Source organism: Sebastes fasciatus, chromosome 24 (assembly GCF_043250625.1).
Source record: "Sebastes fasciatus isolate fSebFas1 chromosome 24, fSebFas1.pri, whole genome shotgun sequence".
Taxonomy (NCBI): domain Eukaryota; kingdom Metazoa; phylum Chordata; class Actinopteri; order Perciformes; family Sebastidae; genus Sebastes; species Sebastes fasciatus.
In genome coordinates this window covers 6,617,189-6,640,204 of record NC_133818.1, presented here as the reverse complement: position 1 = coordinate 6,640,204, position 23,016 = coordinate 6,617,189, and the positions used below count along the sequence as shown (strand labels likewise).

The 23,016-nt window shown below is 37.0% G+C and overlaps 2 protein-coding genes across 7 annotated transcripts in view; one reads left to right on the top strand and one right to left on the bottom strand.

The window, feature by feature from the left end:
* The window catches only part of cfap221 (cilia and flagella associated protein 221), a 71,756-nt gene extending 54,764 nt beyond the window's left edge, over window positions 1-16,992 (bottom strand). For 3 of the 6 annotated variants that reach the window (XM_074627415.1, XM_074627416.1, XM_074627410.1), the window contains exons 1-20: window positions 16,855-16,992; window positions 14,808-14,986; window positions 14,525-14,625; window positions 14,001-14,087; window positions 13,800-13,895; window positions 13,501-13,601; window positions 13,209-13,312; window positions 11,155-11,314; window positions 9,188-9,317; window positions 8,448-8,574; window positions 8,136-8,247; window positions 7,815-7,902; window positions 5,504-5,593; window positions 4,236-4,331; window positions 2,763-2,850; window positions 2,430-2,518; window positions 1,954-2,034; window positions 620-727; window positions 326-490; window positions 124-209 (exon numbers count right to left, since the gene is read on the bottom strand). In XM_074627415.1, coding sequence (XP_074483516.1) covers window positions 124-209; window positions 326-490; window positions 620-727; window positions 1,954-2,034; window positions 2,430-2,518; window positions 2,763-2,850; window positions 4,236-4,331; window positions 5,504-5,593; window positions 7,815-7,902; window positions 8,136-8,247; window positions 8,448-8,574; window positions 9,188-9,317; window positions 11,155-11,314; window positions 13,209-13,312; window positions 13,501-13,601; window positions 13,800-13,895; window positions 14,001-14,087; window positions 14,525-14,625; window positions 14,808-14,937 — 2,039 coding nt within the window. In that variant the 5' untranslated portion in view covers window positions 14,938-14,986; window positions 16,855-16,992. Of the gene's footprint in view, window positions 1-123; window positions 210-325; window positions 491-619; window positions 728-1,953; window positions 2,035-2,429; window positions 2,519-2,762; window positions 2,851-4,235; window positions 4,332-5,503; window positions 5,594-7,814; window positions 7,903-8,135; window positions 8,248-8,447; window positions 8,575-9,187; window positions 9,318-11,154; window positions 11,315-13,208; window positions 13,313-13,500; window positions 13,602-13,799; window positions 13,896-14,000; window positions 14,088-14,524; window positions 14,626-14,807; window positions 15,041-15,764; window positions 15,965-16,854 lie in introns of those variants that run through there. The other 3 variants (XM_074627412.1, XM_074627414.1, XM_074627411.1) reach the window with 3 other exon arrangements.
* A 1,086-nt stretch (window positions 16,993-18,078) lies between these two features.
* On the top strand, window positions 18,079-22,874 carry sctr (secretin receptor). Its single transcript, XM_074626628.1, is given in 14 exon segments — window positions 18,079-18,244; window positions 18,246-18,290; window positions 18,361-18,460; window positions 19,249-19,362; window positions 19,828-19,934; window positions 20,585-20,694; window positions 20,768-20,900; window positions 21,012-21,165; window positions 21,272-21,332; window positions 21,422-21,491; window positions 21,711-21,802; window positions 22,086-22,224; window positions 22,309-22,350; window positions 22,433-22,874. Coding segments are annotated over 14 exon segments (1,380 nt in total). The 5' UTR covers window positions 18,079-18,217; the 3' UTR covers window positions 22,619-22,874.
* The last annotated feature ends 142 nt before the right edge of the window (window positions 22,875-23,016 follow it).

Below are 23,016 nucleotides of genomic sequence, written 5' to 3'. Positions count from 1 at the left end.
TGATGTGTTCAAATATAATCCTGTAAAACATAGTTTTTGGCGAGAAACTTGAATAAATCCCTGGTATTGACTACTAGATTTCTGGTCACCATGAACATGTTTTCACTAATGTGTTGTTTTTACCTGGGCAGAGGGCAGAGGTGGAACTCCATGTCACTCTCCAGGTATTTGGGGGTCGGTTTGTAGGTCTGCAGGCCTGGAGCTGGGTTCTAAAGATGAAATAAACACGGAAACAATAGCAGTTTAAATATACTGTCTGTCATATAAATATGCATCGTGTATCTATTTCAGACTTTGGATTAATAATGATGAATGAAAGCTTTACAAATATCCTGAGTGGGTTCGCTGGAAACGGTGTGAGCAGAGCTTCAGGGGCGCTGAAGGAGAGACAGGCAGCCTCCTCTTCGTTGTCATGCTGCTCTTCCTCACATGCTGAGAGCTCCGCTGTTGTGGGAGATTGGGCTGCGACCTCATTGGGCACCGTCTCGTCCTAAAAAATGACAACAACGCAGTGAGAGGAATTTTAAAAAGGTAGGTAGATCAGAGTGAATGAGTGAATGAGTGAAGAAATAAATATATTTCTGTAATATTGGATATGTTTCAGGTGCTGCAGAGTTACCGGAGCTCCAGTGCGAAGTGGTCTTGCCAACGTAGCGGGGATGTAAGCGTTAAATGCGTCCAAGGCTGACACATGCTGGTAGCCCATAAGCTTATAGTGCTGGGGAACCTAGAGGGACAAAACAATACCAACAAATAATACGGTTAGAACAACAACAGGACATAGGAATAGATAAAAACAGAGAGATGAGGAACCCACAGAGCTAGTATGTACAATAGCTTCTCAATCCCTCAATATAGCATTCATTTCATATAGACATTCAAATATGAGGTCACAGGCTGAAAGTTTTTCTTCATAACAACTTAAAAATAATAAATAAATAATTGTTAAGGCAGTTTTTACGCTGACATTTTTGTCCTCTAACGACATTAGAGCCAGAGCTTATTTAAAGTGAGGCACCTGGGTTAAAAAAAAGTACCACTACAACGATGTAAAAATACTCCATTACACGTATAAGTCATAAAGTATTATGTACTAAAAGTATCCAAAGTAAAAATACTTCTTCAACAAGAGAATGGCCCCCGTAACTCATATTATTATATATGACGAATAGATTGTTAATATTGATTAAGGGTGTAAACGATTCAATGATCAACGATCCAATAGCATTTATACATATCGTCATCTTTAAGATACGCCTTTATTTTGAAATTCTTAAACATGCAGAAATGTGGCACAGGAGCTTTATTTTATTTATTTATTTTTTATTAAAAAGAATAGATTGTGTTTCATTTAAATGTCTGGACAACAATAGAAGACAAAATAGAAGAAAACTAAAATAAGATAAAATAAAATAATGAAAGAGACATAGGAGAAAAAAATAATAAAAAAATAAAATAAATGTTAATAAAGTTGTCAAATTTAGTTGCTTTTTGTGAGTTTATATAAATGTAACTGTGTTAATGGGTATATGATATCGTCTCATATCGATCACAGGCCACTGAATTGAATCCGATCAAAATGTTATCCTGGCAGAATTTGTGATATCGGCAAATATCGTATCGTATCATATATTGATGCAACTAAAATATGTGCAAGTAGCATTTTACTACTGTCGCTGGTCAAGATTAAACTACTTTTAACTACTTTAGGTAGCGCAGTTCAGTACTTTAGTCGATTTGTTCTGTAATAAGTACAATATTTCCCTCTGAAATGTAGTGAGGTAGAAGTATTAGGAGGCATGAAATGGATACACCTGTGAAATACAATTGTACCTAAGTGCAGTACTTGAAAAGATGTACTCAAGTACTTCCCGCCACTGCTGCTGGGAGGCACATACGTGTTGATTTATTAGTGTGATGTTCAGGTGAGCAGGTGCTGCAGTAAACACCTACTTGAAGCTTCAAGAAAGGAATCCGTGTTGTCACAGTCACATCGACGGGATCCACAGGCTCCGGGACCAAATCACTGCGAGCCTGGAAATATCAACGAGACAAATGGCGTTATTTGTTCAATTGAGCGCCGAGGCCTTTTTCTCTGCGGGGCGTCAGGGAAAATGAGAGATTTAATCAAAGTGGTGGGAAACGGGAGCATCCTCTTTGATTCCATGGCTAGATCAAAGACGTCTTTCAAGGGAAATAATGAATGGAAATTGTTTCATGTGCAGGACAATTGCACTTTACAGTGGTTTGTCATCTTCTGTATGTCAGAGCTTATTTAGGTAGTTTAGGATTTAATTTCAATGGGCTTCAACAAGATTTGCAAAGAAGTGGTTAAGCTATTTTGTTGACAGGCTGCAGATTACATTGAAGTATATTTTAAACAGTAAATCTGCGGTAAGGCTGTCAGGTGTTTTATGCAATGTACTCACCTGTGGGTTATCTTCATTAGAGTAAACGGGGAAAGCGAATGGAAAGACTCTGTCTGGAGAGATCAGATCACAAGACGTCTCCGCTTCAACTGAAAAAGGTGACACAATTAATAATTAATTAATTCATTTCAACAGAATATTATTTGTTAGGGTCAATGTATGACTAATAATGCACAGCACCATAAATAGCACCGTCCCCGAGGCCTGCATGTATGTTATAAGAAGCTCATAATAACCAGAGGGGATTTCACTTTTACCTCTAGGAATGAACTCGATTAAGCATGCTTTACTGACACGGCATAATGAGATTACTCCTGAATGAGGAGATTATACCTTTCTGTGCTGAGGGCGAGTTCTTCATACTGTCTGACAGCTTCTTCAAACAGGTCAGTCTGAGGTTCATGCGACATCGGATCGCTATCTGGAGGGAAGGAAGGGAGAGAAGAGGACGGGGTGTTACTGCTCGTTCACATCCACATATTTGAATCTCAAAGGGAGGGACATAGTTACACATAAAGAACAAGAGAAATGTGGATGCCTGTTGTTCATATATAAATATAACTATACAAATTACCGTGGTAAATATTCAATAGCTACTTAGAAGGAGCAAACTTAGCAAGATTAGTTAGCTTTCTGATATTCCTTGTGTTGACTAATCATCCTAAATTACCAGCAATAATATTATAGTATTGTTTAACTAATTAGAGTTAGTTTAGACAGATTACTTCTGTACACGGGGCTAAGCAACAAAAATAAAAAAATATATATAATGGTTCTATCTATCTTTTTATTATTTGCATTTTAAGAAATTATTTAGTTACAGAGGATAAGACAAAATAGGATAAAACACAAATAAGATAAAATAAAATAATTATTAATGAAACAGAGGAGAAAAAAAGTATTAAAAAAAATAACAATAAATGATACGGGAAAAAAATATTGGAAAATTTAAATAAAATAATAATAAACAAAACTAGAGAAAAAATATTTAAAAAATAAAATAATCAAAGAAACAGGAGAAAAAATAATAATAATAAAAACAGAGGAAAGAAATAAAAGAATAAATAAATAAAATAAAATAATAATAAATTAAGCAGGAGAAAAAAAAATACAAAAATAATTCAAACAAAATAATAATAAATGAAACAGAGCAGAAAACATATAAAATAACTGATGACAAATATAAATTCATAGGATATAGTTGACAGACAGTTGATAAATTCATGTCAGAGGATACATTATAACAATAAAAAAAGAAACAACAACCAGGTGGCATAGGTACATAATCGTCTTAGTCACATCAGGAATTTTTCATGGAACATTTTGATTTGGTCAAGATTATGGGAACCCCACAGCTCAATCTATAGACTTTGATTATCATATCATATCATCTCATAGCTCTATTAACTTGTTTGGTAATTGCTTCACCAAATCAGCCATTAGATTGAAATGTTATGCCTAACTACTCTTTGAGACAACTTCCCCCTGTGCCAAAATAAAAGTTTTTCCAACTTTTCCGTGAGGAAAAAAAGTGACCTTTATTTTACTTGTCACAAAAGGGAAGCATGCTGTTTCTGCTTTTACTGGAACGCACTCAAGTAAAATGTCCTGTACTGTAAGAATATTACACATTTAGTATGAGGATTTACACATGGCTGAACTAAAGGGAACAGGGGTACTTGCCCTCTCCTGAGGGGCGAAGAAGGCATGTGTGAGTCATTTGTGCATCTTAGCTAACGTGTATGCATGTATGCTTTTGCATACTGTATGTGCCTCGGTGACGATACAGTGCTTGGATGTGTTTACCTTGCGTGCTGCCTGCTGGAACAGTCTGAGGGCTCGTTGTCTCAGCTCCCAGCGAAAACTGGAGTAGTACTGGAAGGACGGGGCTCCCTCGCGGGCCTGGAAGACATTTATTGCTGACTTTCATATGCTCATTTGGCATCGTATGAAAAGGACTATAAAGAGAAAATTCATGAGGTTGCTGCTCAGCCTGGAGTATTTTCCATGACAAAAGACAGTAGGACAATTAAAGTGAATGTTAAATTGAATTAAATTTGCAGGAGGGGCTGTAAGCAACAGATTCACGTAATTAAATACCGTTGAGAGCGTGTGGTGTTTTCTACAAAGAACAAAATGCATTATCCACCTGTGTTATGACTTTCCCATACATTTACTAAGACAAGATATAAATCCATATGGAACGCACATGCAAAAATATGTTCCAAATGGAAACGCCCACTCAGCCGTTGCAAAAAGCAGTGACGTAGGTTTCCAAAGTAAGCTAATTGAAGCTAATCGATGAGGTTATGAATGATGTGAACGCTAGCACAAGCTGAGTCAACCTTAGCTGTGCAAAGTTTGGAAATAACTGAAAGGGGTTTGTCCGGATTTCTTGAAGTGGGATTTGTATGGAGACTCCCGCGTTCTGCGAGGTAAAATTACTGTTTTTGTGAATGTAGTCTGGTGGCTTTGCAGAGAGCGATATAACGGCTTCAGTATCCTCGTAGAACAGGGCTGTCTGACGGCAAGGTTTTCTGCTGAACTGGTAACTGAAGCCGTTATATCGCTGTCTTTTTAGCCACCAGACCAGACTCCATTCACAAAACCAGTCATTTTACCTCGCAGAATACAGGAGTTGCTTGTCTAAAGCTGCATCGATCGGTTAGTTTGTGTGTGTTATTGTGTGACTTTCGGATCCAAACTAACTAGCGTGCCGACCGCCATCTAAGTTACTGTACCTAACGTTAATACACTGACTATCAGGATGTATATATACTGTATAAGTAGCAGTGTCATCCTGCAGAAACCTACGTCAGGTCATGTGGGAAAAAGGTTTTAGAAGAGCTTGGGAAAATAATATTTTGATGCTAAAGCATATGTATTTTGAATACATACAGAAAACCCTGGGAAGCTACAGAATGATATAAAAACCTAAAACAAATTATAATAATAATGGACCCGCCCTTTAATCTAATGATGATAGGAGGATCTATTTGAAAGCAATGAGCATGGAATGTGAAAGTGGTGAGTCTAACTGGGAGATTAGTAAACACACCACAGTAGAGGTTTACCTGTCCTGCTTCACACAGCACTCGGCTGGAGGAAAGTTTAGGTTGTACAGAAGCAAAGTCTTCCTCGTCCCTCACATCTCCCCTTTTGACCTGCAACAAAATCAGTCAGCATGATGAAGGTCTGTAAGTATCTGGGAAAAAGGGGCTTGGATTGGTATATGGCAAGAAAGCAAAAAGAAGACGCTGTTCTTTCTATTTTTGCTAAACCCCTTCAGAGTTCTGGCAATGACAGATGGTGCAAGGCCAATGGAAAAAAAACATGTTTATCCTCTATAGTAAGAACGCCTTGAAATCCTTTGGCTGAAGAGGCAACACTCTTTGTCTCAGGAAGAAATGGGCTTGTGGGGTTTGTTGTAATTCTGCCAAACAATAGCAACCATGGCAACTAATCCTGTGAGGCATGGTCTCATTTGTTTATAGGAATGGTATCGTGCATTCATTAAATAATCTGACAGTGACATTATGGTTTTGACAAAATAAATTTAACGTCATTGTCCCAATTCTTGTCCTAGCAATTAAATCACAATTAAAAGGATAGTTCAGGTGTTTTGAAGTGGGGTTGTATGAGGTACTTATCCATAGTCAGTGTATCACCTACAGTAGATGACGGTCGATACGCCCTCAGTTTGGAGAAACACGGGAGCAAAGTAATGTACTGCTGTGGACGGGGGCAGCAGCAAAACATATTTTAGACACATAAAAAATCTATATCAGTCTAAGTGAAAGAAAAGAATACAGAAATAAATAAGTTTGTGGAAATAAATAGAATGCAAAAAATGAATGCAAAAAAATAAATGTAAAAATATTTAAAAATTAATAAAAATAAATACATAAATAATTAAATAAAAGGGGAAATTAAACAGAAGAGTAAATAAATGAGGGAATTAATACAAAGATAAATAAATAAAGAAGCAAATGAAAATAAAAATATCAATTTATGTCACATTTTATCAATTAATTAATGGCTACATTTATTTGTAATATTATTTTTGCTACATTTAATGACATTTATTTATTTATTTATTAAGTATTTATTTATTTATTTATTGAATATTTATTTATTTATTTATTTATTTTTGATTATCTGTCCTCCATAGTCTGACGCCAAGACAAATGGTGAAAATACTCTGAATATAGTGTACACTTTATTTAGGTGTCTAAAATACATTCTGCTGCCCTCGTCCACAGCAGTGCATTGCTTTGCTCCCGTGTTGGTACTCCTGTCTGTTTCTCCAAACTCTGGGCGTGCCGACCGTCATCTACTGTAGGTAATACACTGACTATGGATAAGTACCTCATACAACCCCACTTCAAAACACCCAAACTATCCCTTTAAACAACATGGGGTGATGAAATGATAATGTCACAATGCTGTGAACCATCACTGCGATATAAACAGACGAGGATGGCTTCTCTGTTGAGTTATTTAAGTTCTGGCCTGCAGTTAAGACTCCAGAGACGGCATATGGAAGATACCAGCTCTTCTATCATAAAAACAAACCATAAAAAACACCAGAGTGTGGTGATATGAGGCTGTAAACGAAGAGTGTATGGCTGTGTGTGCATTATAAACAGTGCAGGTGGAGAGGAGACGGGGGAGGAAGCGCTGTTAAGTGTCTGTGAGAGTTCTCTCAACTATTCAAATAACTTTTCTGAGGAAACACACACACACATACACACTCATATACTCATATTTCAAAACTGATGTTACTTTGGCTGAGTCTGCACATTTCCTCCGTGACTCTCAATAAAAATCAGTCATAGTGTGGAGATGATAATGCAACAATTGAATCAGGTTAGGACATTGGTATGCATACGGTGTCTAGCTACCAAACACATCCGGTGAATGTCACGTTGGATGAAACGAGAAAAACAAACGCCTGACATGAAACGGACTACTGCACCCAGAAAACTCTGTTCTACTATAAACAATCAGGATTTGACCTGCATAGACTAATCAAGATAATACTCTGTTCTGGTCGTTGAGGGTCAGTGTCCTGCAGGGTTTTGGTCCTCCCAACTGTCTTTCTTAATAAATGCAGACCCTCAGCAACCAGAGGCCGGTCATAAAGAAACAGCTAAACATGTAAGGACAGAACGTGCCTGAGAATCATCACATTTTAAGCTTTCTTCAGTATCAAACTAATCCAGTGACATTTGTCTGTATATCCATGGGCACACTGCAAACAGGAAGCGCTAAGAGCTAATTCTGCATACTTTTAATATTGCCAATTTCCCAAAATATGAACAAATATAGGCTGAAAGACAGGGCTCAAGTTGTAGTTCCAAAACTCCAAGTGAAAAATCTTACCATGTATTCATGTAGTGCGATCTCTCTCTCCTCCGCTATCTGCCTCCTGGAGAGCTCTGACACGGGGTCCTTACCAAGATGAACTTGCCTGAATGAAACATGGATATCTTTAATTAAGCTGTCATGTTGAAAATAACAAGTGACGATATAAGCAAGCTAAGAGATTACCTTTATTACCTAAACCAAAAACTGCATCTACTCCAACATTTGACATCACTGATTATATTTAGCTTGTGATAAATGTGATGCTTTTAATTTTTCATAAGTAAATGCAACTATCACTGGGATTTAATTAAAATTTCATATTCGAGTTTGACCTACCATCTGACGTGGTTGTCTTGCTCCTCCTTCACGTTTTGTTGGACCTTTTTTACGAAGAGCGCCTCCTTCAACTGCTTGTTTTGCAGACCGACCGTACTGCCACAGGATATAGCTGAGTGTAGGGGATACCGGCAAAACAAGAGACAAGAGACATACTTTGTTGTACGTATCTGAAATGCAATTTACTTGGCAACAAGTTGGAAAAGATACTGTACAAAAGGAGAATATAACAGGATCCTAAAACAACATTAATTCATAAGATACAGCAACACAAAAACACTACAACTGACAGAGTAAAATCATTGTATCTACCTTCCTTCAGGTCTTTAAAGCTCAGTTTATCGGTGTCTTTGATCAGCATCTTTGCCACCCCTGCAGGGGTGCAGACATCTAGCGGAGGCTTCGATCCAGGCTTAACACCGACCTGATCTCTTAATGTCTAGAGGACGGGTAGAGAAATAACAGCAAGGAATAAAAGAGAACTATGACGGCGTATTCGTGCCAGGGCTTGAAATTAACTTTTTTCCTCCCACAACTGTCCCAGACTGGACAACCAATGTCCCAAATTGAAGTGTTTTTCACCTAATTTAGGGCCATTTTAGGCGTAAAGTGGTAAATTAATATAAAAAACGAGAATATTCTGAGGTTAAAGTCACAAATATACAAGAACATTTTTCAGAAAGTGTTTTTTTTTCAAGAAAACAATATGCTGATTTTCTCACACGAATATGTGAATTTTTTTTTTGTAAATTTACCACTTTAATCTCAGAAAATATCCAAGTTTTTTTCTTGTAAATTTACCACTATAATCTCAGAGAATATTCAAGATTGTGCATCAAATCCCAAAAATTAGGTTCTCCTAATTCTCCTCCAAAAATGAATTCATTTTGTACTTAAAGACCTTTAAATTTTTTATGAAGGGGCAAGAGAGCCTCTCATTGCTATTTTCAGCATAAGAATGAATGAACTAACCTCTTAATCCCCCTCCAGTTTGCATATAAGTAAATAAGCATTAAAAGTATATCAGACTGATACTGAACCACACACACTACCTTTGATTTGTCAGCCTCCTTAGTCAACCTGTACTTGGTTTTACTTCGAGGCGGTACTTGGGTGGCAGGAGAAGCTTCTTTGTATTCTGCAGACACTGCTTCACCATGACCCGACTTTCTTCCCAGCTCACTATAATGCAGAAAAACAAGCACCTTATGGAGTAAAACTTGCTTTAATTATGGCAGAACTGCACACATTAGTGAGGACCGAAATAGATTCATCAGTATAGAACTGCAAGTGACATTTTTGCGACTAATTTGAGGTCGCTGGAGGAAAAATCTGCATGAACAAACACGGTGGATGGGGGGAAATGAAACAGTGGGGAGGTGGTGGCGGCCACAGTAATTGGTTCATTTCTGTTTTGAGGTCTGGGATGCGTTCTCGTAGCAGAGGGAGAATGGCTCTAAATTGGGTGTTTATACGATGATATATGGACAGGGAGGCTGAGCAATGAGGTCAGGAGCCAGATAATGAATTTTCATTATATTTGCACTTCTTCAGCTGTCAGTGTCCCCTTCAAGTAAACGGGCTGGACAATAATTAAAAAAAGACACCTCTAACAGTGTGGCCTTTAATGACCACAGTGTTGACTCAACACTTCTCTGACACAGTGTCAACAAGAGCTTAACATTACAAGCGTCACACATATTTACAAGGTTTATTTAAGGATTTATTGTAAGGTATTAGATTGATGGAAACAGAGAAGCAACGTCATTTAAGATATTAAAATGTAAGAATAGCCTCCGTCTATGTCAGGCAGGGGACACTAAGCAACGAGCTCTTGCATATATTTCTAAATCTTTCAATTGCACACATCTCATCTTTTATTTGGTTCCACTGCGGGGAACGACAAACAAGAGGGAGGATGTTTTATAATATGCTAAACATCCATCGGGAGACATATCCATCTTGATATCGCTGCGCCAGCCACCGAGCTATTTTCATGAATTATTAACTTTGGGCCGAGATAACACCGAGACAGTGCAGTGGATGGAGCTGCCGCTGTGTGATGGATGGCACCGTCTTTCTCATGGGAACGCAGTTACACATTAGGTTTTACACCGGCTGGAGAAAACAAACTGAACTTCTAATGAGCACACAACACAAGCCTGTTTTCTCTGAATCCAGTTGGGTGCATGCTTTTAACCCCAAACAGAGTTTGGTAATTAGTTTGTACAACCTGAGAGCTGTTCTCATTACTGGAGAGCAAGAATTTAATTTCTCATGAAGACTAAATGAAGCACCATTGGGGAAGAACTAAGTTAGTTACATACTGTAGTTGATTAACTTATTTATGTCATATAAATCAAATATTTTCACGCCGTTATATAACAGCAATATGTGCTGTAACTTAAGTTTTGTGATGTACTGTCAACTGGGCTTGACTTTACTTTTTAATTTACTACTTTAGCTGAAGATGTCAATAAAATGGGTGTGAACTTGTGGAGTGAGTAAAAGCAACAGTTATGAGATAGCACAGTACCATAAGATAGCAAGAAAAACGACCAGAGGTGTTACAGTGCAAGAAAAACACATCACTACCTCTTAAACAAATCGTTTTTGCTGGGTCCTGGTCAGCGGAGATAGTGGTATCTGTGGTATCCATAGTCAGTGTATTATGTGTAGATGACAGTCGACGCACCCAGTTTGGAGAAACAGACAGGAGTACCAGCACAGGAGTCTAAAATACATTTTGCTGCAGGCCCCATCCACAGCAGTACATTGCTTTGCTCCCGTGTCTGTTTCTCCAAACTGGGGGCGTGTCGACGGTCATCCACTGTAGGTAATACACCGACTATGGATAAGTACCTCATACAACCCCACTTCAAAACACCCAAACTATCCCTTTAATGCGAGTGGTGAAACTAGAAAGAAGACCTAAAATCTTGATATTTTACAGAGCTGCCACATTGTCTTTTTGGCTAATTAAGTCAATTTATAGTATGGAACGGTGGATTCTATTTACCTGAGGGCTAGGTGAGGGGCGGAGCTCCCAGTGATGGTGCACAGGTAGGGTCTGCTGTTGAACTGCGAGATGATCAGCTGGATGGTGACCTGACAAGTCTCATACTGGAAAGGACTAAAGGTCACAGTGATCTTCTCCTCACCGTTGGCTGGTATTACACCTGGAGAAGCAAAGAGAAGACAATAGGGATGAATGGGTGTTTGTATGAGGCTTACCTTATTTCTGCAGTAAAATACCAGCAACAATTGGCTAAATGCAGAGTAAATTATGCCCCCAAACTAAGTTGTAATGCAACAATTGTCAGCTAAAAGTGATTAGTAAAACTGTTGAAATAGTGAACAAAAAGTACTGATTAAACGGTTGAAGTGGTTAGCTAAAAATATCAGATGAATGGTTGTTTTTATAGCCTCCGTGTAAGCTGTAGGCATTTGTATTGTGTGTAGAGGGTAAAAAAAGACAAAAGCACTTCTAAAATAAGACACTCATTTGTATCTCTTCTTCTTCTCATTCCAGTTTTGTAAGCTGCAGCTGTAATTCAGATCCTAAGTGCTGGTTTCCGCCATGTGTTATGATGCTTCCCAGACCGTGAATGCTGCTTAGTATCGCTGTGTAGAAAACTGGAGGCATCCTTCAAGCTTTGTGGCGGCTTGTTTAATACACAACCGGTCGCAGGTTTTGAGAAAACACAGCACACCTTCTCTCCTGATGGGTTATATCCTTAATCTGGGAGGCTATCAATGGAAAAATTACTTAATTCATCCACTTTCACAGTTAAGTAAAGCATAAAAAAATGCAGAATGTCAAATTGTTATCGTTAAGGGGGAGACGCCCCAGGCAAAAACATTGTTTTTCATGCTGTTCAATTTTGAGCTATTTTGCTAGTGGAAATAAAACGTTCAAAATACACATTTAGGTGTTTATTTTACTACTTTGTCTATTTCTGTATGTAGATTTCTCCTAAATTCACCAAAAGTTAGCATAAGATAATGCCGCATTTGTATATTTAAACATACAATTGTACAAAGCTTGTAATCCAAAAAACAATTGTCTTAATGTAAGTAATCAACTGGGTAAGTTTCATGGTGATATCTGTTAGTTAATCTTTTTACCTGTAGTGTCTTCAAAATGTATAACATTTTACAATCCATATCTTTAATGCCCGTTTTCTCAATTTTCTCTCAGACTCTGAGCCTCAAATCTCAACTTCAGTAGCACTTACATCCACCAAACCTTCCAGTATTATTCCTATCTATATTCTGAAGGTTTTCACAGAGGGGGTTGTTCATATATAATTCATAGCCTGATTTATAGAACATTTTATTCCTAAAAACATGCCGAAAATCCTTTTTTATGGTTGTTGACAGTATTTTCTGATTTATGGAGTCATAAAAAGAGATATCCAAAATCCCCTCTGTAAAAAGTAGGGCTGTCAATCGATTAAAATATTTTTTATTTCTTCAAAATGTACCTTAAAGGGAGATTTGTCAAGTATTTAATGCTCTTATCAACATGGGAGTGGACAAATGTGTTTGCTTTATGCAAATGCATGTACATATGTATTACTGGAAATCAATTAATAACACAAAACAATGACAAATATTGTCCAGAAACCCTCACAGGTACTGCATTTAGCATAAAAAATATGCTCAAATCATAACATGGCGAACTGCAGCCCAACAGGCAACAACAGCTGTCAGTGTGTCAGTGTGCTGACTTGACTAGGACTTGCCCCAAACTGCATGTGATTATCATAAAGTGGGCATGTCTGTAAAGGGGAGACTCGTGGGTACCCATAGAACCCATTTACATTCACATATCTGGACGTCAGAGGTTAAAGGACCCTTTTGAAAATAGCAATGACAGTGTTTTCTTGCCAACAATTTCGAATCAAAACTTGACGGCCCTACGTGAATTACAAAACATAATTGTCTTAAATTTTTTTACCCTGTTCAACTGGGGTGAAAAAAAAAAATCAGATACAAATTGTACCGTATAAATCCTGTGCACTGCAATGAAAAAGCAGGTTGATGTTAAGTGCTTTCACTAGTCCGTACCTGTAAGCGGGTGGATGGAGAAGGCCTCGTGGGGCTGAACAACATACACCTGGAACTCAAAGTCAATGGGGCAGCTGCATCTCAGAGGAATAGCGCGGCAAACACTACAGACAGGTGGAGGAAAAAAAAAAAAAAGATTATTTTTTTCCTGATTTGACACCAACGGGTGAACGGAAGCATGCTTGGTTGTACGGAAGAATACAAAGAGACAGCCGAGCCCTCGGGCAGATGGGAGGTCAAGAAACAGTCCATTGAAGAACACACATACTGTACGCCGCACAAACACACACACCTTTGTCCAAGTGGTACGGCTGATAGGTCGATGCGAGGAGGGATGTGCAGGTCATCGATGACAGGGTAAGCATGAACTGGAATTAACAGGTTCTCTTCCCCCTTGGAGAGTGTGTAGTAGGGTTCAATGAACAAGACAGAGAGAGAGAAGATATGGAGATCAGACAGATACAAGAGGTTTGCTTTCCAGTAATGTGAGGTCCTTTGAGATTCATTTGTGATCAACAGCTTCCACTAAATGCCTAAAGATTTAAGAGTGAAACAAACAGCAGCACAGCGTCGAAACTGTTGGATGCTAACCTTGCAGTGAACCCGGATGTAGTCGTAGAAGTAGCGCCACTCGTCGGGACAGAGCCTGACCTTCAGTGTGTAGGCGAGGCCTGGGATGAGTCGGTACTTAGGAAGGAAAAACAAGGTTGAATCATCAGAAACGACACTGATTGAACAAGTGGAGTCATAATATTACAATCAGGTCAGCAATTTGTAACGATAAAAACATACCTTTTTAGTATAAGTTGTCTGGAAGTGCTTGGTTTGGGTGGGGATGATGTGAATATTCATGACTTCGGAGGAGATGTTGATTAGTTTCTGATGGAGAGGAAGATGAGAAAAGTTAATTTCCATCCAATCATGTGCACTTGAGAATTTCCATATTCTTGGTGTTTACAGCGCTTCCTAACATATATGGGGGAAAATCAGTGCCCATTCAATTCAATTTAGCCTAAATGAAAACTAAATGACATGAATGTATGAAGGGTTTTTAAAAATATTTCAATACTTTACTGCGATGTCTTCACCATTTCACCAAACATTGACTGTAAAAAGACAATATTTCTACGACACACACCAAACAGACGCCTTGGCATAACACCAGGGTCTACTTCCTGCTTAAAGCCCTGGATGCTGCATTCAGTGTGGAAAAACCTTACCACTTTCCATCAAGCACAACCTTATGCACTGATAATATTTTCTTAAATAATTCACAAAAATTCATGGCAAAAAATATGAAAGGGTATTTTCCTCACCAGGATCTTTGTGTAATCCTTCCCCAATTCAAACCCACTGAAGTGAAGCTCTGGGGGCTCTGCTTGGATCTGGCTGTTGCTTTTCAGTTTGGCATAGATTTCTATAAAGGGGAAAAACAATTAGTGAAATGTAAAACAGAAAATGCAGGTTTTCACATCAGCAAAGAGGTTTTCCATACATATAAAAACCTTACAGGGTGTTACTGTAAGGTGAGATACTTGGCATCATTGCTGGCAGTATGAAAACATTATTAATGCACCCCATCAGAGGGTTAATACGTACTTGATTCCAGTAGATGATTGGGACCCCTGGCTCCGCTCTGGCTCTCCTCCACCAGCTGGCTCAGAGGCAGAGGGGTCCCCCTCCTGAGAGGCTGCGGCAGTACCCGCGGGGCAGAGAGGGCCACCTCCATCCCGGCAAAAAGGTCAGCTCTGGATCCTCATGAGAGAAATGACAGCAGGCTGGAGGACAGACAAGGAGACCGCGGCGTGTTGGGAAATATTTTGTTGGCAAACCTATGAATTTATAATCAGAACACAAGATGAAAAACGTGGAAGGACAGCAAGTTATTATGTGGTCAATTTGTAGAGTTATTTTCAGTTAATTCACACGTATATATAAATTTACTGTCGTACTGTTGATATGAAGATGCAGAAAGTATGCACCAAGGGCATCACATTCCCTTCACCTCTGCAATGAAGTGCATTCAGAAAGTATTCAGAGCCCTTCATTTTTTCACATTTTATGTTGCAGCTGAATGCTAAAATCATTTAAAAAAATGTTTTCCCTAATCAATTTATATTCAATACCCCATAATGACAAAGTAAAACATGTTGTATATAATTATATATAAATGTATACATTATAAAAATAAAAAATGTAATTTCATATATTATAAATAATGTTATTCTTTATAAATATGTTTTATAAATAACAATTAATAATTAAATCAATTATTTATAAAAAATAAATAAATATAAATAATTATATATAAAAAAATATGAATAATTATATGTATGTACAGTATACATTTCTAAATAATTATATGTATATATCAATTTATAAATTATATAAACTCTTAAATAATCATAACATTATAAATATATTATTTATTTACATTATTATATATATTTTATATTATGCAAATTTATTACAAAGAAAAAACTTAAATATCACACTGACAAAAAGTATTCAGACTAGTTAAGTACAGCCCCTTTGGCAGCTGAAGCTCTTTCTTACCTAGGCCCTTCTCCCCCAATTCCTAAGTTTATCCGGGCGGACACTACAGCTCCAGAAAGAGTCCCGGTTGATCCAGACTTCTTCCATTTATGAATTATGATGTGCTCTTGTCTTGGGGATCTTCAATGCAGCGTAATTTTTGTATTATTTCCCAAAAATCTGCCCCCTTCGACACAATCCTGACTCTGCAGGCTGAACTCTAATCACCTGAATTGACCCCAGCTGGTCTCCGATCAGGTCTAAAAACAAAGATGTTCAAAAGAAGTAAGAGGCGTCACCCGGGCTAAATTTCTAAAACCAAGTTTTTGTTTGTCATTAGGGGTTATTGAGTGTAGATTAATAGGGGAAATAAATAAATTAATGCATGAATGCATGAATGAATGAATGAATGAATGAATATATAAATATATATATATATATAAATAAATATATATATATATATATATATATATATATATAAATAAATAAATAAATATATATATAAATAAATAAATATATATATATAAATAAATAAATATATAAATAAATATATATATATATATAAATAAATATATATATATATATATATATAAATAAATAAATAAATAAATATGTATATATAAATAAATATATAAATACATATTTATATATAAATAAATATATAAATAAATATATATATATAAATAAATATATAAATAAATATATATAAATAAATATATACATATATTTATAATATTTTAGCATAAGGCTGCAACATAATAAAATGTGAAAAAGTGAAGGGAACTGTATAATTTCTGAATGCACTGTATTTGTATTACCTGTATTAAATTTATCACAAAACAAAACAATAAAATATAGAGTTGTTATATATTTTAAAATATGGTTACACATTTTGGATATGGGCAGCTCATTTTAAGTCATTTTTAATAAGATGATATATACAAAAGTCGATTTTTAACTTATAATATTGACAGTACAGAAGTGTAACAAATTTAGCTAACCCACATGTTAGCTTAATTTGACTAACTTTATGCTGGCATTAATTTAATTATACGCTTCGTAGCAAGACTTTTATGAACTTTTCATACAAAAACAGAACTTCAGAACTTACTCAAGCTTTAGACAATGACTGGTGAATAGTTGTTCAGCTAAAACAAGCCATAATCCCTCTTTTTGGTACCAGAATGTTTTGTTTATGTTGTAGAGGGAGACCACATCAAACACTAGCGTTGCCTAGCGACCTGAAGGGGGCGGGACCAACGTCCTGTGGGCCAATCAGATTCGTTGGCTGCATCTACGTCAATCACCCAACGTAAGACCTGGTAGCTTGTTATTCTAGCTTCAAAATAAAAGCATACACCACAAACATATGTGTGCATTCCTTGCTTGCATAAATACATTGAAAACATTTTCTATTAATTTTTAATTTTTTTTTAACAATGTCTTTGTTTTTTTGTTATACAAACATAAGCATTATTATGCAATATATTCTATACAGGATTTACTTTAACAAATGGACTGTAATGCCATGCAATATGCTGCCTTCCACTGTGTAATTGTCTGAAATATATTAATTATTTCTTTTTTTAAATATTTTTGAGAGTCTTTTAACATGGTCATGGAGCATATATACTGTATATTTGTATTCTGGGGTATCGTTCCTAGTACAGAGGGTAGTTTAGTTTATTTATTGACTACACTGAGGGCGTTTTATATTTTAATTATTTATTTATTTATTGTGTTGAGTTGAATGTGCTACTTATTTTGTACTGTAATTACCTTGTGCCTTTTCTACCTTTTTTTCTTTTCTTTAAGCTGACTCGGTGTAAACTGCTCAGAATTCCAATGTACTTATAGGTGCAAATGGCAAATAAAACTCTTGAATCTTGAACAAACATAACATACCCCACACACCCATCCGTTCTCTCTTAACTTTTCCCTTTCTTACAGGGCAAAAAATCAATATACAGCATCACAGTATCAATCATACAATTGAACAGTTAAATGGCACCTCTAACAAAATGAGGATACACAAACGGATAATAAATATATAGAAAATAAATAATAAATAAAAACAAAGATTTTAAAAAACAAGAATCTATTCCCTTCTGAGGGTCTATATATTTATATATTATATATTTATATTCCATATTTCCTCATAAACACCCAGTTTGTTTTTTCTATTAATTTAAATATTCATTTACTATACTACTGTCAGAATTTTCACACCAAGTATGTGTTGCCAAGAATAAGAACTTTATTTTGAAATTCACGACAGGAAATTGCTATTTAATTGCAGCTACCTTGATAAGTGCATATCAGATTGTCCTGGGGAATACTGTGCATAATTATCGACCCTCTGATAAGTCCATGTTTGATTTTCAGACCTCATATATCTGCTGCATGGCAGGATGCTCGCTTTTCATTCTAATCAGATATGCAGCTTGAGGTTTGCACTTTAGGAGCCTATCTTGATGGAAAAAAGGAACCTGTCTGATACACACAATGAAAAAAATTGGACTTCTTGGAGTGCTGCTGTTACCCCTGGTGAGAAAATACATGCATGTTTGATTTTAATTTATTTATATATTAATAACAAGTGTCTCCTTACCTACAGGTAAAATCGTCATCAGGGTGTCATCCTCATGTTAGTCTTGTGAAAGAGGAAGAAAAGTGCATGACAGACCTGCTACTTGTTAAGTCACACAAAGCAACAGGTGAGTTAATAGTTTCTAAATGGTGGATTTTACACCCATTGTGTTATTTTATACTTAAAAAAATAATAATAATAAATCAAGTTTGTGGATTTCCACTTAAAAAAAAGTTCTGAATTGAATAAAATCTTTGAATCAAGCCTACAAAAAAAAACTATGCAATGTTTTAGTGACACCTAGTGTTCACATAACATAATGCACCCAAAACTTGCATTAGGCAGAATGCATTTATAATGTACTGAAGGATTAATCCAGATATGGTGATTTTGCAGTGTTTTATCCTGCAACTAAAAAAAATAATATTTTTTATTAATATTTTTCTAATTAGTATTTTTTTTTTTTTTTTTACATGAACATTGTCACTCCTATATGCAAAATAATATTAATATAAAAATAAATAAATGAACAAATAATGAATTAAATAAATAAAAAATAATACCTTAAAATCATAACATACAAATAAAATACAAAAAAAAATTAAAAATTAAAAAAAGACACAATCAAATGCATATTCCTACATCAATCTGCACCATGGTCTAATTTAATTTACAAGCAGCCAATCAATTTTCAGACACATAAAGAGTGTGTGTGTGTGTGCTGTGTATGCCAGTATTGTGTGATAGCGAGTGCTTTACTTCAAGATCTATCCACATGAACAATGTATTCTAAGTAATCTCCTCACTACGCCACATACTGTATTTCTCAGTCCTATTAATATTATTTACTTTTTTTGTATAGAATCACAGCAAATAAAATAAATAAAAGGTGTGATTTATCTTCTATCCATTAAGAAAACAATATCAGTGTCCACTGTAAGGGAATGTGGGATGACCTGAACTGCTGGCCACCTGCGTCTCTTGGCGAAACCGTCTCTCAGCCGTGTCCAGACTTCTTCAGTTCGGATGGTGAGAAACTACACCTGCACACACACATGTGCAAACAGACAGCCACTATACTCCATCACATCACACTGGTTAATTATTTGCCAGGAAGCCGCTTTGTTTTCATAAAGAACCTGAGACAGGTTCTCCCTGTCAGGGTCTCTATGTACACAAGCGTTTTATGGCTGAATGTTTGCATAGGATGCTACGTTTATGTTGAGAGAGGATGATAGATGTTATGATAATTTATCTGATGAGCCAAACGTTTATTGAAGCACCTGTAGAGGGAAAGTAATGGTTTCGCAGCTCTTTACTGTCCAATAAATCCAAGGTTTTGAACACAGATCTACATGTTTTACACACCACTGACCAGCAGGAAAATCATCCTTATAAAGACATCATTTTCCAGGATGTATTTATTTTTCTATCTGGCTCAAATGCACATTCAAACAACAGTAATACACGTAGGATTTTATTGCTATTTTGCAGGTAAAGTGCATCGTAACTGCACCGCCAGTGGCTGGACAGACCCGCTAATCCCACATGAAGATGCATGTGGCTACTCTTTCAATGAGGCGTTCCACTTTCTTGGAGAGGTTGGTGGTTTATGCAGTATGTGTAGTTTATCTAATATAAAGCTATGAAGCACAAAAGCATTTGCATTATCAAAATACTATACTTTCCAACTGCAGACATACTGTGTCTCTTTAGGTGGTTGAGAGGCTTAACAGTTGTCAATTGAAAATGAATTGCGAATGAGACTTCCAGTCTGCAGAGTGGAATCAAAACGATGTTTTCCTCCTTGTACACTTTCGATATGGCCTTCTCTATTCTTTCACTCCTCAACCTTGAACCATCAGAGACCCATGCAGGTGTCTACACATCAAAAACAGGCGAGACAGAGGTCCATTGTAGTTCACACAAGACACAGATAACATGTTTTTTGGAGAGGCCTTTGCCTTCTACACAGTGGTAAATAAAATATAACAATAAAAAGGCTGATTATACACTACAGTATGAAAGCACATAATAAATAAATACCTATTTAACTCATTTTAGCACAAAATGACAGGATAAAAGTAACTTCTGAGTAAAGAATCGGCTATAAAAAAAATAAAAATCCATTCCACACAAAGAGTCACTTAATCCACAGTTTGTTATAGATATCTTTGTAGTTAACATTTTAGCATGATGCATTTGTTTCACACCTAACACGCTAAAGTGATATTCCCTTTCCCTTGTTCAGTCCTCAGATTCCCATCTGTATTTCTCCTACGTGAAGACGATGTACACGGCCGGGTACACGCTCTCTCTCATTACCCTCACCATCGCCGTCACCATATTCTGCCTGTTTAGGTGAGAAACTTTCTTCAACCAGAAAGACTTAGTGTGATTGAACACACCCTGAAAACTGTGAATATTTCTTCAGAAAGCTGCACTGTACCAGGAACCACATTCACATCCAGCTGTTCGTCTCCTTCATCCTGAGGGCCATCTTCATCTTCATCAGAGACTCTCTGCTATTTACTAATGAAGAGCTCTACCACTGCGACTACTACCCGGTATGGACACTTTCTTGTCATCCCTCTTTTACATGACCAACTGAAACACACTTTAATCTACTACTTTATACAGATAGGTGTGTCTGATTCACCTTCTTTCCTGTGCGGCAGGTGGCGTGTAAGGTCGTGCTGATGTTCTCCAACTACTCCATCCTGGCAAACTACAGCTGGCTGCTGGCAGAGGGCCACTTCCTCTTCACCCTGGTGAGCCGCTCCTTCTTCTCCCTGAAGAAGCACCTCGCCTGGTACATCGTCCTGAGCTGGGGTAGGGAGACTTGTTAACAAAAACAACATTTCTCTTTGCTTCACACTTATACACACACATTCACAGCTCAGTATACCATATAACCAAACTTGATTTCATCACGCAGGTTTACCTGTGATTGTTATCGTCTCCTGGGGATGTGCCAAATATTTTTATGAAGACGAAAGGTGAGTGGGTTAAAAATCTGTTCCACTCATTCATTTGCTGTGACGAGATCATCAAAGTGTATGATTTAAGATTTATTTTATTGCCATAGCTGTTGGGAAACCAGGAGACATGGATGGATTTGGTGGATACTTCGAGTGCCAGTGCTTCTGACTATATCTGTAAAAACTTTCTCTTTTACTTGCATTTCATTCTTTTGTTGGAAATACACTTGTTCACCTTATTGCCAAGAGTTAGATGAAAAGATTGATACCACACTCATGTACGTATGTGGTATCAATCTTCTCGTCCAGCTCTTGAAAAGAAAGCAGATAAGCGTATTTCCCAAAATGTCAAACTATTTACATGACAAAATAACAATAGTGTTTTAATCATTTCAGATGAACCTCATCTTTTTCTTGGGCATTTTGAGGATACTGGTGAACAAACTCAGAATGCCGGATGCACAGAGGAACGAATTCAGCCAATATAAGTGAGTCACTGTGGTTTTATTGCACAGTTATGCTATAGTACATCTGTTATGTAAAGTTGAAGCCATTAGTGGTTTACATATGCAAAAGCAATGTCTTTGAGGAATGGGAATGTATTTTGCATAGAATAATGTAGTCAAGACCATTCCTATATTTGCTCTGCTAATCTGAGTAAAAGCACACACACAAGCAGATTTACAGGGACATATGCAAATACAAGGATATTATACAGTAGGTAAACTATACTTTTTATTGTTAAAACTACTTTCTTTTCTCTTTCACCAGGCGGTTAATCAAATCCACATTTTTTCTGGTGGCTCTGTTTGGTCTGCATTACATCCTGTTTGTGTTCTTGCCCGTTGAAGTCAGCAGCTTGGTGTTTAAGATATGTACTTTTGCAGAGCTGGCTCTGTCATCCACGCAGGTAAATTAGGTGCATGTAAGAGTAAGATAGAATAATGATAAATAAAACTAGACTCGCTGATCTTTCTCTCCTCACATCCTGAAGGGTTTTGTGGTCGCTGTGCTCTACTGCTTCATGAACGGAGAGGTAAGAACAGACAATTAGAGCCAAAACTTAAAGCTCCAAAAGTTTGCAAATTTGGGATCTGTCACGATGTGCACATTCACAGGTGCAGCAAGAGTTTCAGAGGAGGTGGAGGAGGTGGAGGCTGACTCAGCACCTCCCCAGTCGGCGCAGGCAGCAACACGGCTCTATCAGCCACAGCGGGTCTCCCCACACACAGGTCTCCCTGCTGCCATGCTCTCCAGGCAGCCCGACAACCAGCGGACTCCCCGTGGATACTGTGGAGATGTGATTCAAGCTGGGATTGGCTCATTTTCCTCACTCTCACACGTCGATACATAATGGATCCTGGCTTTAGTGCTGGCAGCCAATTAGTGCGCAACTGCTGCTTGAGTGTTTTAATACGGTCAAATGCATATTTTTCTAATCCCTTGAGTGTTTTTATTTGATGACATAAGAATGTAAAATGTACTGTGGAGGCCCAGTTGGCGAGCTGCCAGGCTTACTTGTTTGTAGTACTTATAATAAAGTCTCAAAATTAATGGTGGTAATGATTTGTTAAAGAGATATCCTGACCTTTTATCCCTTATATGGTTAAAGCTTCAAAAACACTTGATCCTACATTTCCCATAATGCAACAGCATCTTTTCATAAACCCTGATTAAAAGTCTTTCAAACTCAATGCCCCAA